We start from the raw sequence: 19,542 nt of genomic DNA on the forward strand, positions 1-19,542 counted from the left end.
ATAGCTTGACACACGACCTGTATCTGTACTTACTTACCAGTTTTAGACAGTAAATTTATCGTTGACGGTATGCCACTATCCTCCACTTCAGACTCATAGGTGATCATGACAGGCTGCGCTGCTCCCGAATTGCAGTAAGTTGGAAAGTTGTTTTGTATGAAGAAAACCCAAGATTCAAATGGCCCCCTTCTATGACTTGCAGCCCAATTTTATGCACAGATTCATGAAGCTCCACAATCTTCTCCTAGGAAGAACTTATCTTTGGTATATCTGACCAAAAATATTCATTACTAATAACATATAACATCACCTAAATAATTAAAATCTTTTGCATCATCCATATAATTTTGTCTTATGGAGGAGGAAGTTCAAAGCAGTTGTTAAGGCAAATTGCTCACCAGAGCCAAAATTGGAGAGCAAGACTGTGCTAAGGCCACCATCTCCTTCTAACACTTGTACATTCTTGACCAGTAGGATGAGTTTAGGTGCCACAAATCTCACATCTTTTACCAAAGCTTTCCACAAGGCTTCAATCCCAACTTTCACTACTGCTTCAGTTTTAATTTCCTTAATCATGGCTCTCAAATGTAACTTTTGAGAAAGGGATGAGAACTTTGGACTGATAAAACCCAGGTCATAGATATGCAGATAGTATTTTGATTAGTGGAAAGAAAGCATCTTTTGCACACAAGGACACTGTCGGTGGCATGATAGATGCCTTTTGCTTTCACCAATAACTGATTTCTGTGAGGATAGAAAGCGATTTATTCCATGTTTACTAACATTGTATACTTGATTAGAAGTTCGATCTTTCTCAATGTGTTTTTTTTATAGAATTGCAACATCTAATCCAAAATTAACTGCCAATGTGTATCGTGTTACGCAACACTTTAATTTTCTGGTCTGGAATTCAATATAACCTTCCTACTCTTTCCTTCTACCACTTATGCTTGTCCATTATAATATGATTACACTAGCACGCTTATAACTAGGGGCAAGGCAAGGCAATAGAAGAAAAAAACTTCAAACCTTTCTTTTCAGAGAAATCCAACCAATGGACAGTTCTTTTTTATTTTTCATTCTAGGTAATTGAATTTGAGGTAATTTCAACAATGGGCTTCTCCAGCTCAATAAAATGGCCCAAATTTGCTCATCAAAATGTAGAACAGAAACAGTCAAAGGCCACTATGAGTTGACTAGGACTCATCTCATGGTGCTTTCAAACAAAAACAATGTCAAAATTCTAGATAGCACCATTCAACAAATAACATTCTAAGCTCCTTATGAAAGCTAAAACAGACTTTGCTGTCTTTGATGGCATGCTACTATCTTCCACTTGAGACTCATATGTGACCTCAACACTGACCATGGTCTCCTCTTCCTGAATTGGAGTGAGTTGGAAGGTTGTTTTGTATGAAGAAAACCCAAAGTTCAAGTGTCCTCCTTCTATGACTTGCAGCCCAATTTTATGCACAGCCTCATCAAGCTCCACAATCTTTTCCTTCTGATAACTCATCTTTGGTACATCTGATCAACATGTTCACAAAAGAAAAAGAAAACATAAAATTCATTGTTTAACATTTGCATGTCATATGGTGGAGGAAGAAGTTTTTTATTTTTGTTGCCAAAGTCAGAAAAGGGTAAGAGGCTTTTCTCGAACATTCGAGACCACTAGGCTAGACCTCGTTGACAAAGAAGTTCATATTCAAATATTGAAATTTGAAAGTGTCAAAAAGAGTTGGGTACTCACCAGAGCCAAAATTGAAGAGGAAGACTGTGCCAATGCCACCATCTCCTTCTGTCACTTCGACATTCTTGACCAAATTTGGGATGACTTTTGGTGTCACAGATGCCACATCTTTGGCCAAAGCTTTCCACAAGGCTTCAATTCCAACACTTACTTTTGCTTCAGTTTTTATTTCCTTAACCATGGCTCTCAAATGTAGTTTTTGAGAGAAAGAGAGAGATAATCGACTTATACAACCGAGGCCATAAATATACAAATGATTTTCAAGTGTTAACGCAGCATCTTTTGCATATGTTGACAAACTGGCATGCGAGATGCCGTTTTCTTTCACAATTGGTTAGTTTCGGTAAGGACAAGAGCTCATTTACATATGGCATTCCTTATAAAGTATATGAAAATTCTCAAGTTAGGTAATTCTCTTTTTCTTTTTTTATAAAAATGCGATAGAATTTTATTAGATCAATAGGAATACATAGTACAAAGGACAGACTGTATGGTGTGTTTGGATGAAGGAAATAAACTTGAGATTTTGACAAAAATCAGAATTTCTAAATTGACATAAACCAATTTTTGTGTTTAGATTTTTTTTTTTAAAACAAAGAAATATAGAAATTATATCTAAATAGTCGTCATTTCTAAAATTCCAAGATGATAAACATTAAATTTCGTGTTTAAAACCATAGCCAAACAAGAAACTTCACAAATTCTAAAACATTAATTTCCATCATTTTAAATTTCATCATTTATGAATTCCTTATTACTTTTAAATTTTCTCATCCAAACGCACAGTAAAGAGAGTCATCCAAATAACAATATGACATACATGGGTAAAACTCAATTACCTGAGCCAGTCGAAAAGCTTAAACGATCTAGAGAGAATCACTCTTAAAAATAACTTTTCTATAACCCTTTTCTAACTACCATAATTTCCCCGAATCTTATTGCACACATTTGATAATGTCCATAACAAGATAGACTATATATGTTATGTTATGTTGGTTTCCATTTATTTGAAGGTAAATTATGAATTCGTATTTTGACTTTAAGCTTGTATGGGTTGGAAGAATCATAAAAATATCACATACAAAGTATTCGTACTGGATTTGAAATGACTAAACACAATGTAACATTATACATTTAATATTAATGATCAAGTACAATGAATCTATTTGAATAGTAATCTTATCAACCAAAAGAAGTCTCATTCAATAAAAAGAAAGTAGGGAGGCTGCACAACACAACAATTCATGAAACTGCTACTGCCCACAACACTGCATCATCCAAATCAAGGAGATGCCAAATTTCTGATACCAGCAGCAACTTTGTATCTGCTACCATTTATTCACAATAAAAACCTTATTTGCTAGCTCAAGGTAAGTCCACCGTTATTTAATCTGACAAGATGAACCTAACTCAGCTAGTTGGCTTGAACTGATCAAACACATTTCAGTACTAGGATGATGCTAAGCTCTCCCACTATGATTCCAATACATATTTCTCCAGGAACTGAATGTAAGAAATCGCAGGCTGCAATGCTATATCTCCGGTATTAGCTTCCTCTTTTTCAGTCTCATACACCACTTTCATATCAACCAAGGTCTCCTGCTCTCCGATTTTGCTCAGTTGGAAAGAAGTTGTCAATGCAGAAAAATTGCGCAGTGTTAGCGCCGGACCTTCCAATACTTCCAGTGCAAATCGATACTCAGAGTCGTCAAGTTCCACAATCTTTTCTGTCTGTTTTCTCTTGGACTCTACATGATCTGGCATTTTTGTTTCAGAAAAAAGAAAAGAACAAGAAGAAACTTCCATTAACATCATCTTATTGTTTAAAAACATGTAACAACTTGTTGGATCTGGAGCCTCTACATTTAGAGGTTGCGCATTTACCCGTATTTCGCAACATCTACACCATCCTAATAATAAAAATAATAAAAAAAACTAGTAACTTTAAAAAATCTGAAAATCCAATTTAAAATTAAAAATTAAAAATTTCACAAGATAACTTCTCCTCCCCACCCTTGTCCCCCACCACCCATACTACACATGTAAACGGGTCGGAGATGGAGCAGAGAACATGAAATCCGACTAGATCCGATTTCAAAATAATTTCAACTCGATCTGATCCGAAAATCTAATGGATCATTCACAACTAGATCCATATCCGATTTGTTGAATTATCCAATAACCCGGTCCAAATTCTTTTATGTCATATATACAAATAGTTGAAAATTGTTTTATTTATTTACAAAAGTTCATCGTATCTATGAACGAATTCAGAACATAATTAGGTTATCGAATTATGCCACCAAATCCATTTCCTATTAATTACATCTGATCCGGATCAAAATATGATCCCTTGACAGCCCATACCAGCACTACACAAGCCGTCAGCTACCCTCTCTCTCTCTCTCTCTCTCTCTCTCTCTCTCTCTCTCTCTCCCCAAATCCATGTCCTATAAATTATATCGGATCCTGATCAAATTCTGATCCATTAACAGCCCATACCCTAGCACCACACAAGCCGCCATACCGGCTACCCTCTCTCTCTCTCTCTCTCTCTCTCTCTCTCTCAACCGATGAAGGGTTGTGATCATATATGTGAGTAGAAACATCAATAAACCCATTTGACTTTTCAAACGGACTAAATATATCATATAAGCTTTGAAAAACTTAAAATTTACAACAATGACATCACTATATTTTTTTTTTCTTCTAAAAATCATAATGTAAGGATAGTATTTCACACATCATTCAAATTTTAAACAAAAATAAAGTTGACCTTTTTTGGGTTTGTTTCTTCAATTTATAAATTTCAGTGTTTATATATAAATTCAATACAAGAAATGAGTTTTATTATAAATTTATCTTAAAATTTTCCGTATAGAAATATAAGTTCCTTCCACGAACTAAAACTGAGATATTCTATCCTTGATTTAATCAAATATCACCTTTCAATTGCAAAACTAAAAAAGTAATGCTACTCTTATCACATTTGTATACCACATTCTCATACCATCTTATGTGGCAAATGAAGTGGACAACCACATCAATTAAAAAGTGTCAATAAATCATAAATAAAAAAATGTTACATTAATTTTAATTGATGTGGTTGTCCACCTCATCTGCCACATAATGTGGTATAGAAATGTGGTAAAAATAGCATTATTCGAAATAAAATTTCGGTACTCACGATCGCCAAGATTGAAGAGCAAAACAGAACCAAGGCCACCATCTCCCTCAATCACTTCAATACTGCGCACAATACTAGGCATTATCTTTGGTATAACAGTAACTGTATCTTTAGCCATAGCTCTCCACAGGGCTTCAACTCCAACACCAACTGTTTTTTTATCCTTTTTCTCTTTGACAGCCATGGCTAGCTCTCCGAACCCCGAAAATCTTTCAGGTATATGGAGCTTTGGAAAATATAACTGGGATTTTACGTACATGGTGAGTGAGATTAGTAGTATTTATAAAAGTTCAGGAGCATCTTTTATCCAATAAATCCAACATCTGCTGTTCAATAATTCCAGTGAGTGACATTGAGTTCAGACCAAACTATATGGTGACGAAAATGGTCCCCCCTAATCCTATTGGTTTCACTAATATTAAACATTTGGAGGCAAATATTATGATATTGTTAGACCAGAAAAATGTTATGATATTGTAATTATTGTACCACTCAGATGCTAAAACCAAAAGCTCTGATGCAATAACCGTACTACAGAAGTTTATTTTTGCAGTGAAATCCATGAAGAAAATTTTGAAATCCATATGTCACATAATAATAATGCATAATGACCAAACTTCTAGCAATTGTGACATTTGACCTGACCCCTTTGTTTTCCTTTTTCTTTTTTTGATAGTTGCTTTACGATTATAAAGAGCATTTACCTCTAGACCGACCAAGGTCCTGTTCGGTTTGAATTTCCCATCTCCCATTATCGCTTGTATCAGAGGGAAAAAAGTTGAATTCAATTGTTTCAATCTAATTAAGCTCATAGGGCTGTAGTGTGATAGGAAGGAATTCATGGATAGAACTTTCTCCGGAAAGGAGAGGTGCCCAAAAGCTCATTTGCTAGTCCAAGATGCTCTCTATTGGTTGAATGTGTGATATTAGGATCCTAACATTTCATCATCTTTGTCCATCCTATACCAGCCGTGGATCATGCCAACATTAATCCAATTGCTATATAAATATGATTAATCTAGTTGTTGATACATAATAGTACAAATACAAGAGAAGGGACAGACCAAATATTCATTTGGTAAATATGATTCGTTTGCTTACACAATATAATGCAGACTTTAGACACCCCAAACAAAATTTGTGTGAGCACAAACAACATGGTTTTTATCTAATACTGCATAAATCCAATTGTTGTATAAGTATGACCAATCTGGTTGTTGATATACTCCAGCTTACATGTTGCTATGTTCCTACAAATAGCATGATCCTTTTTTGTGGGAATTTATGTTGATTTAACTAAATAAGCATCTATAGTATAATTTTATTTTCAACTCTCAAAAAAATTTACTTGGGTTGGTGGCCCTTTTTTTAGTAGTGATGCACTCGTAGTCACCTCACTCTAGCGACATTAGCTCGATAACCCAATGGTATTGTCACGCCCCGGACCCGGGGGTAGGCGGAAACCCCGCGCCCGGTGCGTGAGTAAAATAAAAATAAAAAGAAATACAAAGAAGGGTTTAAAATAAACTTCTGTTATAAAAATAGTTTCAAAAATCTTACAATTTTACAAATAATAAATAAAGCTCTATCACTCTCATCTAATTCATCCTCAACTGGTTTAGTCCTTGTCTTGCTCACTAATTCATCTGAAAAATTAAACAGAGTGAGGGATGAGCAACCACCGCTCAGTAGGGACATGAGACCTTACCACAGTAGATTGATATAACTAAATTAAGTGACATGCAATCACACAGCCAAATATCATATAATTAAGAATAATGCATGAATGAATGCTCTTCATCTAATCCCGTTAATTCATATAACTGGACAAGCAGACCTGCACGTCCCATACCATGCTTATACCACTTGGTCCCGAATGCCCATTTATATGAACTAACACCCATTTCAATCATCCCATAATTCCCCTTTTGTTAGTCATCTTGTCTAACTCCCTTTCGCCAGTCCCGAATCACCCAATAAAATCATGTGCACTGTGGGATCCCTGAGACCTGGTACCTGCCAAGAGTTAGACTCAACTACACAAAAGACTATTTCCATTACCCTATTTTCCATCAACCCAAGAATTCCAGCCATCACCGATAATATATGATCATGTCAATATTAATAAAATAATATAGATAATTAACAACACTTCAACATCCAATATCAATAATAATAATATCATGCATAATATTGTGTTCACGAAATTTAATTAAATCAATCCCCGTAAAGGCCTCCCAAGAAATCCCTACCTCGTTTTCAAAGCTAATTCCAAGTTAAGAAAACACACAAGTTAGGACCTCTAACTCCTCCAGAAATTCTATCCCTACTAGCCTTCTTTCTTCCTTTACCTTCTTCCTCTCTTTCTCCGTCCCTCTCAAGAACTATTACTTTGCATGCGTTGTGTGCAACCTCAAATACCAAGTGTTTGTGTTTTCAAATAAGAAGCAACGGAGTGACCTATTTATACTAGAAGAGAACATGCATACTTATTCTCCAAGAATAGAATCTACTTATCCTCCAAGTATCATAAATATCTACTATATTTAATAATTAAGTGCTTGTATGTGTGCATGTGTCAAAAGAATCAATATAGACAAGCCACCTCAAGTTAAGATGAATTCCTACGTGTTGCTTCACCAAAATTCTATTGCTAAGAATGCATGTGAAAGCTCCACATGCTAATTCCAAGTCATGGTTTGTTGACAAGGAAAAAGTAACTTAATAAAGCGAAACAACACATCCACTTAAGAGCTAGTTAATTATATATAAAGATTTAATGGAATAACATACATGTAAATATTGAAATGGTATTATAAAACGTAAAACAACTATACATATATAATTCTATCTTATCAAGATAACTACATTTATAATAGAATTTATTTATTTATTTTTATAATCAATAATGAAGAAAACAGACTCTCACAGGTATCTCTTTCGTTCCTTTGAGGCGGCTTTCACTGATCTACCACCTTCAATGGCTCGACAATATGACCACACAAAAAACTAATGTTCATTTTAATGCAACCTATAACCCGCCCTTCCATGAACTCAACCTCAGTTTCCTAGTGAAATCTGCTTTGGTATCATGATAGGAATTCATGATTGCAACTTACCCTTTTGAAAATTGAGTTGCAAGAAAATGTTGCTCAAGAGTGATACAATACAGCAGTCCAATCAGATCTTTACTTGTACTCAAAGTCACCAATCTAGGAGTCCAGCTCACCAATTCAAGAACATTGACTGTGGTTAGGCAACTTCGCATTAGTTAGGCAGTTAGTCACTTAGTTGTAAATATTATTCCAATCATGGTTAATTAAGCTAATTGTACTCAACCTGTATATAAGATCTCTAATATTAATGAGCTTTGTTTGCTTCTCTCGAAAGCTCTCTGCTTTTAAACAGCTCATGTACTAGCCTAAGACTATGTTTAAATTTTCCTAGTTATACTTCTAAGAATTTGTCAACGAATCTCTAATCAACGACTTGTTCTCCATTTGCTCTCAATTACTTAGCAACCACGGCAATACTATCAAAATAATATTGTCCTGTTTTAGAGTATTTTATTCTGATTCTGGTTGTGTCAAATTTAGATCTAAGAGCCTGCAATTGTACCAGTTGTAGTTCTTTCCATCAAAACAACGAAGATTAAGGGTGCAAAATGTTCTTATTGGATGCCATTTCAATTTTCAAGAAAGATGTTACTTAACTCACAAAGTTGATGTTATTGCACGCACAAAAACAGCTTCAAACCCTCTAAAACTCTGGTGAACAACCAAACAATGCTAAGCACTTGTCTCATATTGGCCAGGACTAAAATACCTTCTTTTTTTGGTCATTCGCTAGGGAGAGGGAGGGGGAAGTATTATATTGTGTTGCCTCAAAACTGTCTCTAACGAGAATCAAACCCGGGTGCACTTGTGGGACCAGGACTAAAATACCTTAAACTTTTAACCTAGAAAGTAGAGAGGAAAAAAAAAGTATGTAAAATTATCTGTTGGCTTGCCAGATTCAGCTTATGCCCAAATTTGGTCGAAACCCATAAGAAATGTTCATTGAATGAATGCATTTCTTTTTATTGATTTCGTGAACAAATGATATTATAGTGCACAATAATAATGGGCCAATTGGGCAAGTTGCAACTTGCAAGAAGGGTGAGAATATATAATTCTAATTTCTGTTGATACCGTACAACAGAAAGCACAAGCAATTAAGAAAGAAAAAAATAAAGTAAAGTAACAGCAGACAATGCAGGCATACAGAGCCATTTTTATCGGGTGCAAAATAAGGTATTGATATTGTCAAATCGCCAGCAAACTCACATTCTGAAACAGATCCAAAGCAAAAACAAAAGAGAAAAATATAAATAAAATAATCATCAAATTGTCAACAATAGCTATTTCTTCAATCACAATCACCAGCCCCAAAGCATTGACCAAGATTAACCATCCCGCAAAGCATTTGAGGGAACCACGCAGAGCCCATGTTCTTCCTCTTACCAAACTTGGAATGTGTACATTCGAAAAAGATAATGCCATAATACCCACTTGTTAGATTAGGTTAAAGGGGTGTGAGCTATATATATCATCATTTCATTCCATTGAAGAGGGGAAAAAAGAAGCCATGGATTTCTTAGGCAACAAAAAGACACTGATCATTGTGCTACTCTTTGTATCTGCTGCTGTTCTAGCACAGAGTAAGGGAACTTCAGATATCAAAGTTTGCTACGGCCGGAAAAGCCCCTGCTTTCTCAAGCAGATACCCTGCCCAAAGGAATGTCCATTGGCTTCACCAACAGACAAGAAGGCTAAAATTTGCTACCTCAACTGCGACTCGCCCATATGCAAAGCTGAGTGCAAAAGTAAGTAACTCCTACTGTGATGTCTTTATAATGTAATCTCACTCTTTGTTTTCTTTTTTTGTTTCGGAATGTATTAAATTCAACAAACCTGGGCTAAAATCATTGCTGACAAGGGTTGTTTTTGTTGTTGTTGTTGGTGATGATCATAGAGCGCAAGCCTAATTGCGATGGCCCTGGATCAGCATGCATGGACCCTCGCTTCATTGGTGGAGATGGCATTGTCTTTTACTTCCACGGCAAGAAAAATGAGTACTTCAGCTTAGTTTCTGATCCCAACCTCCAAATCAATGCCCGGTTCATTGGTCTCCGCCCTGAAGGACGAACCAGGGACTATACTTGGATTCAGGCCCTCGGACTCCTTTTTGACTCTAACAGCTTCTCCCTTGAGGCCACCAAAGCATCAGCATGGGATGATGAAATTGACCTCTTGAAATTCACTTACAATGGAGAGGAGTTAGTCATCCCAGAATCCCATCTCTCTGTGTGGCAATCTCCAGGCAATGCCATTAGAGTGGAGCGAACATCAAGCAAGAACAGTGTCTTAATCACTCTCCCAGAAGTTGCTGAGATTTCAGTAAATGTGGTACCTGTGACAAAGGAAGATGACAGGATCCACAATTATCAGATACCATCGGATGACTGTTTTGCTCACCTGGAAGTACAGTTCAGATTCTATGGCCTATCCTCAAATGTTGAAGGAGTGCTTGGAAGGACTTACCAGCCAGATTTCAAGAACCCAGCAAAGCCTGGAGTAGCTATGCCAGTGGTGGGAGGTGAACAAAAGTACAGAACAACATCACTTGTCTCTGCAGACTGCATTGCTTGTGTGTTCACTCAATCCGGGAAGCTGGACCAAACAGATTCAAGGGTGATGGATTACGGAAAGCTCGATTGTACTGGTAATTCCTTCAGTGGGAATGGAATAGTTTGCAGGAAATAACTGCTATTGTCACATTCTCAAGGAATAAGTGAAGGTTTCAACTTCTCAGATGATAATTAAAGTTGTGTGGTCAAGAGGTGCTTATTGATGATTTCATATAACAGTCGAGATTTAATTAAGTATTTCTCTTGTGTGTACTGTTAATTTCTAGAATTCGTTTGTTCAGTAAGTTTGGCTGAGCCTTTTATGCTAAATTTTTGCATTCCCCAAATAAATGAAAGTGTGCAGTTGATGCAGAAATTTAAGTTCCATGCTTTCTATCAGCATAGGAAATACCTTAAGAAAGACTGACAACTCACTTGTAAACTCATGTATGGTAATTGAGATTCAACAATAGAGATTTATGACATGTAAAATTTTAAATGCCAGAGAAGAATACCGTGGTTTTGGGAGATCCGGTCTATAACTTGAGTTTTGGGAAGGAAAAGGAACAATAATAAATAAATAAATAAAAATAAGGGTTAGGAGAAGTATCAGTTCTTAAGATGTTAAGAGAAACCAAAAGCCTACCAAAATTGGAAACTCCATTTCAAGACAATTCAGAAACCTTTCTTTCAACCACTCATTTGGTTTATGAGAAAACAGAGGAAACAAAGGCTATAAGTATACAAGCCTGGTTAAGCGAGTGAATAGTGTTCATAGTTCTTAAAGTGGTACAATTTAACTTTCTACCCAAGGCTGCTCTTACAGCACTCTAATTGTCTTTGCCAAGAACTCAAAGTTTAGAGGAAAAGGTACTTCATGGTTTAGGAGTTATACTGCTCGTGGACCATCGGTGCATCAACTAGCTGGAGGTCTCAGGCAAGGAGGCATTTGATTCTTTAGGAACTCAAGGAAGCTTCAGGGACATTGGATTTTCAAACATGTCAAGGAATAAAGTCCGGCAGGCCTAAATATATGCGCAGAAAGACAGAAGCATTACCTGTGGGTGTGGCAACTTTTCAGCACCTAATCTGACCTATAATTGCATTCTTCACTCACTATCTACGAAGTCCTTCATATCAAGACCTAAAAACAATTTCAAATTGTTCTCTTCCTGCCTTAGATCTGCTCAGCTAGCCGAGAAAGAAATTTTCGTCTATTACATAACTAGAAGAAATTGTTTCCCAATAGTTATCTGAGAGCATGCCAAATTTGTAGTCATTTCTTAGATAATCCTTTAGGATATTTTCAGTGTTTCCTCCAAGAACAAGATTCTGATAATAATGTGAAAATAGTTTAATATAATATCAGAAATTTTGTATGAAGGAAATAATAACGAGTTCTGGAACTTGCAAGTATACAGAGGTCACATACTCTGCTTATTCTCTATATCTTATGAACAATAAAATATGTGAATACAATGACATCATTTACTTTTGTAGAAACATGGGAAGCTCTGAAACCCAGACGAATTTATATATGTAGACAAGAATAAAATCCTTTGGCACCTTAACTGCTGATGGATTAATTGGCACCCACCAAAACTATATTACAAAATAAATCGTAGACAGAAATTTGAGGCAACAACTAGAATAATGAACTAAGAAAGAACCTTGTTCCCTCACTGAGCACTCTCAAGGCCAAGATGACTAGTATCTTTTAATGGGACATTAGAGGCCAAGACTCAGACAGGCAAATGATCTGTCTTCTCATCTTCCGCGAGGATTAACAAGCTGAGAAAACACAGCACTTGTGGCAGCATCTTCTGCATCGTCATCTGTGCCAGAGTGCCCCCCATCAATCATGCTCACACTGTTATCAAATGGCTCAAGAGGAGTTAATTGGATACCAGGTATGTGGTTTGTGCTGTTATCTTCAGGTTCCATGAGTGCAGATGACGTTTCCTCAAGCTGAAGAGCATATTCAAGATTCCACAAGACATCTCCCATTGATGGCCTGTCAACACCATACTCAGCAAGGCACTTCTCAGCTGTCTCCCCAAACTTCTTAAGAGAAGCTGGATTTACCTTCCCTACCAGATTTGGGTCCATGATTTGGTCTAGCATGCCCTTCTTTTGCCAGGTCATCGCCCATTCTGCTATGTTGACCTGCTCCCTGGGAAGAACAGGATTCAAAGCAGGTCTTGTGCACAGAACTTCCATTAGAACTACCCCAAATGAATACACATCTGATTTTTCTGTGAGCTGTTGCCTTCTAAAGTATTCAGGATCAAGGTAACCAAAACTACCCTTAACAGCTGTACTCACATGGGTCTGATCTAGAGCTGGACCTGTTTTTGAGAGGCCAAAATCAGCAACTTTGGCTACAAAGTTCTCATCCAAGAGAATATTGGTTGTCTTCACATCTCGGTGAATTATGCTTTGAGCTGCACCAGTGTGGAGATAATGGAGCCCCTTTGCAGCCCCAATGCAGATTTCGAGCCGTAGCTTCCATGATAGGGTTGGGAGATCTGTTCCATACAAATGACTCCTGAGGGGTCCATTGGCCATGTACTCATAGACCAGAATCATTTCTGACCTTTCATCACAGTAGCCAATCAGAGACACAAGGTGGCGATGGCGGAGCTTAGATAACATTTCAATTTCAGTTCGGAATTCAGCAAGACCTTGTTCAGATCTCGGGTTTCCTCTTTTAACAGCTACTTTTGTCCCGTCTTCAAGTGTTCCCTGGTAAACCCTACCAAAACCACCAACTCCAAGAAGTAGGCTCTCATCAAACTTGTTGGTTGCATCCAGAATTTCCTGGAACATGAAGAAGCGGCCAAGATTGGAGGAAGCTAATGAAATGCAGCTTGCTGTGTTACTCTTTTGTGAAGTTGTAGACATTTTTGTCATGGTCTGAGAATTTCCATACAAAGGCAAAGGCAGCCATGTCCCTTGGTTAGTACTCTTTGACTTGCGGAATGCCAAGCAGCAATAAAAGAGACCAATAATTGCCATAACAGATACAGCTCCTACAGCAGAACCAACTATGATTCCTATATTATTCTTCTTCGAGGGTGAACTAGGAAGGATATTCCCCACTGATAGAGACCCATCCAAGCTCCCCAACTCATTGCTGATCTTCATGACCTCCAACCCATTCAGAATTGCATTAGTGATATCCGCCATTGAATCTGGACCAACACTGACAGTCAAAGTTCCCGCTGAGGAGTTGGACACATAGTCTTTGTAATAAGGCACACCCAAGTCACCAGTAATGGAAGAGAGGTCAAGACTCGCGAGCACATTGTCAGAATTCACGAAAACATTGAAAACAAGACTATTCAGAGCCTTGCTGACAATATCACAGAAATGCACCCGAACAAGATACAAGAAATTTGGATCAACCGTAAGGACCCAAGTTATGTTGAAGTTCACATTGGGCACATTCGCATTTCCCATGGCTTCGGCAGTCGCATAGACCCAATTTGGTGCGATTTCGGCTGTGACAGCCTGTGGATATTTAATGCTCGCAGGGTTGACTGATACATTCACTGCAGAACTGTCCACATGAAGGTATTTCAGATCATTCTCCCAAGTTCTTCCAAGGGTATCGTTTTGAGCAGTGAGCAAAGGACCCCCCATGTTTAACCGGTAAACTGTTTGAAGGGCAAGGTCAGAAAGGCCACTAAAAGGAGCAGATGGATTCACAGCATATGCCTGGTCAGAGAGCAGTGCATCCGGGATAGATACAACTTCAATTGCATTAACAAAAGCAACTGAATTGTTTGAAGGAATGAGGGTGAGAGTCAAGGTATCTGAAGTTACATTGATTGCATACTCCTTGAACAGATAAGAACCATTATAGTTCTTGAAAGTGAAGTTGGTCAAGAGTACAAAATGATCAGTAACTACAGTGAATTGAGCAGACTCCAAGTTTTGGCCAGGACTTGTAAGAGGGAAAAAATAAAGGCGGACCCAATGCCGGCCTTCTTGCTGGATTTTGAATTTGTAAGAAGCTGCTACCTCGAAAACTCGAGCAGATTGGTAAATTGGAGAAGGGACAGTAGAATTGGAGCTAGCAACTACAGAATTTGCACTTTTTAGTACAAGGGAAGATTGTTGTGTATCAGGAACAAAGGTTCGACCTTGAAATGTGATGCTTTTCGAAGAACCGCAAGCAATTAAGTAGTTATCGATAGGAGTGAATGAAGCAGATGATCTAAGACTCATAAGCAATACAAAAGCAAGAACCAAAGGTACCAACTTTACTAGTTTCATCTTCACCATGTCAAAAAAACCAGATCCACAACGGCAAATGAAGGAAAAGAATGCCAACTTTCTCAAGCAGCAATTGAAAAGCTGCCACAATCAAACCCAATCAATCAACCAAGATCTAAAAACTCAAATCCTACAATACTCAATTCGCCAAAAGCAAGTCCTCACAATCCCAAATGCCGAAAACCCAGTTCTCCAATGACTCAAACCCAAAACCCAAAAAACTGAGCTACCCCAGATCTATCCAACTCAATACACAAAAAGCCAATTAAAAACCAAGTAGTAAAATCCTAGCATTACCAAAAAAGACATAAACACCAACATTGCTCAAGTGCAGAGCAAAGTTGAACTCGCCCCTCAAATTCTCCAACATAAACAGACAAAGATTTGAGCTTTCTGAGAGCTCTTACCTCAATGGGAGAGCAAAATGGAAAGAATTTGCTGCAGAGTGAATTGGGTCTGTGCCAAAGAGAAACCCAGTTGAGAATACGTGAACCCCACCACAAAAACCCATCAAGCTCGAGCCTTTTAGTGCGGTTATAACCACCCTTTCCAGGCTGTTGATTAGGCTGTCAATTACAGTGCCAAAATATGGAGGAGGACCCACAAAGAAGAAAAATGGATATGAAACTTCAAAAATTCATATCCCTCCCATGAAACCAGCTGTGTTAATAGATAGTGTAGTTTGATTTTGATGCTCAGAATCTTTAGAAAGATTGGAATATAATATAACAGAAAACGCCATGAAATTTCTGTAACTGAGCCTTGGCACTGTTAATTTATTTCTCTTTTTTTTCTTTTTCTATTTTTTGAAGGTTCATAAATATGCAAGAGATTTCTTTTGTCTGATAACCTAATATTTACTTTGAACAGAATGGTTGCTCTGCTGGGACCCGCACTTACGCGGCTTTGAGATGAAGAGGAAGCAGAGTTTATAAAAGTTCACTGGACCGTTTGGTAGCGGGTGTGTTCTTCTCTGACGGCTTTTTAACAGCGTGAATCACGAAAATTGGATACTTTTTTAAAAAGAAAACTTTAAGCACTTATATCGAAAAATGTTTTGTTTTTGGCTTATATATTTCAAAACTCAAATTAATATATAATTTATATTAATTTACTTCAGAAAAAAAGCCCTTTTCGGTTAATATAACACACACTCAACATTCAACAGAAATACTTCAAACTCATATTCGAACTCCCATGACATTTTGGTAGTACATGTGTGTGAAACTCCTCTTCCTTCTTAAAAAAACATACACACACAAATACTTCAAACTCAATGGTAACAAAAACTCTCGACTTTAGCTTTTTGACGAGTTCTAGGCTTTGCAAGTTAAGTGATTTCCCAATCCAATTATGCCACAATTGTATAGCACTGCTAAGAACTAGTTCTCTTGGTATTGATTTGCTTCAACAACAAAAATTAAGAACTTTTGGCCAAATTTGTAATAAGTTTTAAAGTTTCTATTGATGAAAAGTGGGTATAAAAATTATTGACATATCTTACAATTAAATTCATTTTCCATTACCAATCATGTGACACCTCATATGAACACAAATGTCTTATGCAAATTGTTATAGAGAAAATTAGGGCATGTTTGGGAGTGTTTTTGGAATGGCTAAAAGTGCTTCTGATAACGTTTGACAGAAAAGTTTAGAAGCACTTCTGGGTCATTTCAATGGTTGAATTAAATCTAGAGAACCCCAAAATTTTATTTTTATTTATTTATTTATTTAATATTTTTGAGAATGTTAGGATTAGGAAGAGTTTAGAAAACTTGGAGACTTGAAGCTGGGTTTTAAGCAATATTATCTTATACTTAAACTTGAGTTAGAATTTAACGAAATATTAGAGATGCTTTTATAATCTTACACACGGCAAAGAGTTGGTATCTTAATTCTTGGAGAAGATTAGGCTTAGGATTAGAAAAGAGTTTAGACAACTTGGAGACTTGAAGCTAGGTTTTAAGCGATATTATCTTATAGTTAAACTTGAGTTAGAATTTAACGAAAGATTATAGATGATTTATTTATAATTTGGTTTTATTCTTTCGATAGGACATATAAAAATCGCCAAATGACAAATAACATAAATGCATGAGGTGTCATTCATTGGCAAACCGTGTTATATAGAGGCTTGTCAATCTTTTATTTGATTACCGTTTGTGTCTTATACAACTGTATCACATGCATAATGGGCCTCACCATTGAATCATAGTGACAAGTATGAATTGAAATTAATCATAGGAAATTGACTTGCCAAATTGTAAGATTCCACCTAATTTTCTATTTTTGAAGGATTCCCCTTAAAAATTTAATGAAATATGATAAGTCAAGTGAAACTAGAGTTAGCTACCATACCTTATTAACTTTAGGTCACGTTTGGTGGGGGAGACTGGTTTAGACTATTCCAATTAAAATGGACAAGAGTCCTGACCGTTGTTTGGTGCGCTCGAACTGAACTTGTTAAAATAGATAACAGTTCAACATATTGTGTCTTACAAATCCCACACCTAGAAGAATATGACTCATAAGGACTGATTTAGACTCAATTCCAATCCAATCCAAATAGGCCATCAAATGAACCCTTAGTTCTTTTAGCTAGGTGTTATTCACTCTCCTAATTATTGTAGTTCAAATTCAACATTTGTTTTCAACACTCTAAAGAAAATAAGTCTAAGAAGACAAACTACAAGTGGAAAATATATATGCTCTCTTTTATTGAGTGAAAAAACTAGCTAGCTATGTTTTGCTTTCGGCTACATCTACATGGTGGAAAAGGCCAAAACTAACTAAGCAACTATCATTTTAGACCGAGACCTTCCAGCCTTATCGATCATCTTGCAAAACTAATTTAAGAGAACAGTAGTAGGAGTAGCGGTGGAGACCAAAATATGAAATACAAAGTTTAATTATATAATCATTAACCATTACCTACATGAGGAGAAAAACTTAATTATAACGGGATAAACGAATTTTATATTAGTAATCAATATTATAATTCTCAAATTATTGTAATTTTTTTTTATATGGGTCACTCGCTTGCTAAGCGAGGAGAGATGTGCGTCAAATATTAGGGTTTAGGTTTTCACGTTTAGCCGTTATCCCCTCCTCGGCCTGACAACGCTCATATTCATCGACGTTTAGTCGTCGTCACCCTCCTTGACTTGACAGTGTCGAGTCACTTTTCTCCTATGTCGAGTTGCTACCGTCACTCTTCTCTTCAACTCTGGGGTACTGGCCTCGTTATTGTCTCTCTGAGATCTTGGGTGTTGGTTTCGTCGTTCACCTTCTCCTTGGTGCATCAACATTTCTGGTGGTTGCCTTAGTATGGTGGTTTCAGTGGGTTTGCTACTGCTATTGTGCCTACAGTCTCCAAGTCAACAGCGACTATGGTGCAAGCTGCTTCGTTGGGGTCGGCGGTCACGATGGCGGGCTTTCCTCACGCCTCCTCCTTCATCTGATCTTCGATCTCAAGCCTTACCTTCAGGAGAATACGGCCGCTTTCTAGAGATTTGGCATGGGTGACTCTTCGCCTAGGATCTATAGCTTTGGTCCTCTTTTTCACAGTGTTGGGCCAGGTTTTTGGCAATTAGGGTTGTTGGGTACCATCCTTTTACCCATCTTTACGTGTTTGGCTGGTTACTCTGCAATGGGGACTGCGAATTTGGGTGATGTTGGTGTCCCTCCTGACAAACCTATGGAGACTGGCCCAGTGGTCTGGGCGCCCTCCTTGATGTGTTCTTGGAGCATTCGTGGGCTTGGCATTCGGTGAATACTCATGTGCTTGATCCCCGTGTTCAAGTAAGTGGCTAGGCCAGTTTTGTTATTATTGTGTGGTGTTTTCTTCGTTTTCCCCTTAGCTGATCTTTGATTATCCGCATCTCTCAAGGACTATGTTTTTATAGGAGGTTTCTTTGTCAGTGTGGAGATGATACGGCGTGCTTAGGAGTTATTTTATTTTATTTTCTTTCTTAGCCTGTCTGTGGGGTTAGTCTCTTCTTTGTGTTGTTCCTTGTAGATTTCTCTTCTTTCATCGCCAATTGCTATTGGAGGTGGCTGGAGATAGTGTGCTTTGTGGATGTTTTCTTTCTTCTTGACGTATTGTGTTTTTTGTCGGATGTTGTTAATGTCTTGTGGCTGTGCAAAGTTCTATGATTTCATAGCAGGACTCTTTTGACAGTTGGATTGTGTTGTAGTGTTCTTGTCAGAGGTCTATGCATCGGAGGTCTATGTTTCAGTTTGCTATTTTATTTTATCTTGCTCTAGCATTGGTCTTGCGTGACTGTTTCAGATTCTCTTGTTAGTCAATGACATGTGTGGTACTGTTTCCTACCCTGGGGTTTGTCCCTCAAGAAGGTTTTAACAAGGCCACTGTTTCGTGTCGTTCTATGTACCCTATCTTGATTCTATAAATGAATTCCATTTCTTTTATAAAAAAATACGGTGATAATATTGTTTTACTATCTCCGACCAATAATGCTATAACACGTGGAAGTGTTATCACGCAATATGCCAAAAAAAAAATTCTTATAAAGTAATATATATAGTACAAATTTACTGTTATATATTCATGTTGTTAGGGAAATTTGGCAGCCATTTATATTAAAAGCAGGATTATATCAATTTCCTTCCACAAAGAGACCTATAAAATATATC

General features: G+C 37.2%; 4 protein-coding genes across 4 annotated transcripts; 1 reads left to right on the top strand and 3 right to left on the bottom strand.

The window, feature by feature from the left end:
- Positions 1-1,054: 1,054 nt before the first annotated feature.
- LOC110752596 (phytohormone-binding protein CSBP-like) lies at positions 1,055-1,966 on the bottom strand. The gene is made up of 2 exons (XM_021953285.2): positions 1,751-1,966; positions 1,055-1,527 (listed from the first exon to the last, which is right to left on the bottom strand). Exons 1-2 carry the CDS (start codon positions 1,929-1,931, stop codon positions 1,244-1,246), a joined length of 465 nt encoding a protein of 154 aa, XP_021808977.2. The 5' UTR covers positions 1,932-1,966; the 3' UTR covers positions 1,055-1,243.
- Positions 1,967-2,888: 922 nt separating this feature from the next.
- LOC110752719 (phytohormone-binding protein CSBP) lies at positions 2,889-5,193 on the bottom strand. Its single transcript, XM_021953440.2, has 2 exons — positions 4,938-5,193; positions 2,889-3,507 (listed from the first exon to the last, which is right to left on the bottom strand). Exons 1-2 carry the CDS (start codon positions 5,119-5,121, stop codon positions 3,224-3,226), a joined length of 468 nt encoding a protein of 155 aa, XP_021809132.2. The 5' UTR covers positions 5,122-5,193; the 3' UTR covers positions 2,889-3,223.
- Positions 5,194-9,254: 4,061 nt separating this feature from the next.
- LOC110752702 (Late embryogenesis abundant (LEA) protein-like protein) lies at positions 9,255-14,891 on the top strand. Its single transcript, XM_021953418.2, has 2 exons — positions 9,255-9,801; positions 9,951-14,891. Exons 1-2 carry the CDS (start codon positions 9,564-9,566, stop codon positions 10,739-10,741), a joined length of 1,029 nt encoding a protein of 342 aa, XP_021809110.2. The 5' UTR covers positions 9,255-9,563; the 3' UTR covers positions 10,742-14,891.
- Positions 12,013-15,692, bottom strand: THE1 (protein kinase family protein). The gene has a single exon (XM_021953407.2). The coding sequence runs from the start codon at positions 14,893-14,895 to the stop codon at positions 12,373-12,375; it is 2,523 nt and encodes an 840-aa protein (XP_021809099.2). The 5' UTR covers positions 14,896-15,692; the 3' UTR covers positions 12,013-12,372.
- Positions 15,693-19,542: the final 3,850 nt, after the last annotated feature.

The sequence above is a fragment of the Prunus avium genome, chromosome 4 (assembly GCF_965620075.1).
Source record: "Prunus avium chromosome 4, drPruAviu1.hap1.1, whole genome shotgun sequence".
Taxonomy (NCBI): domain Eukaryota; kingdom Viridiplantae; phylum Streptophyta; class Magnoliopsida; order Rosales; family Rosaceae; genus Prunus; species Prunus avium.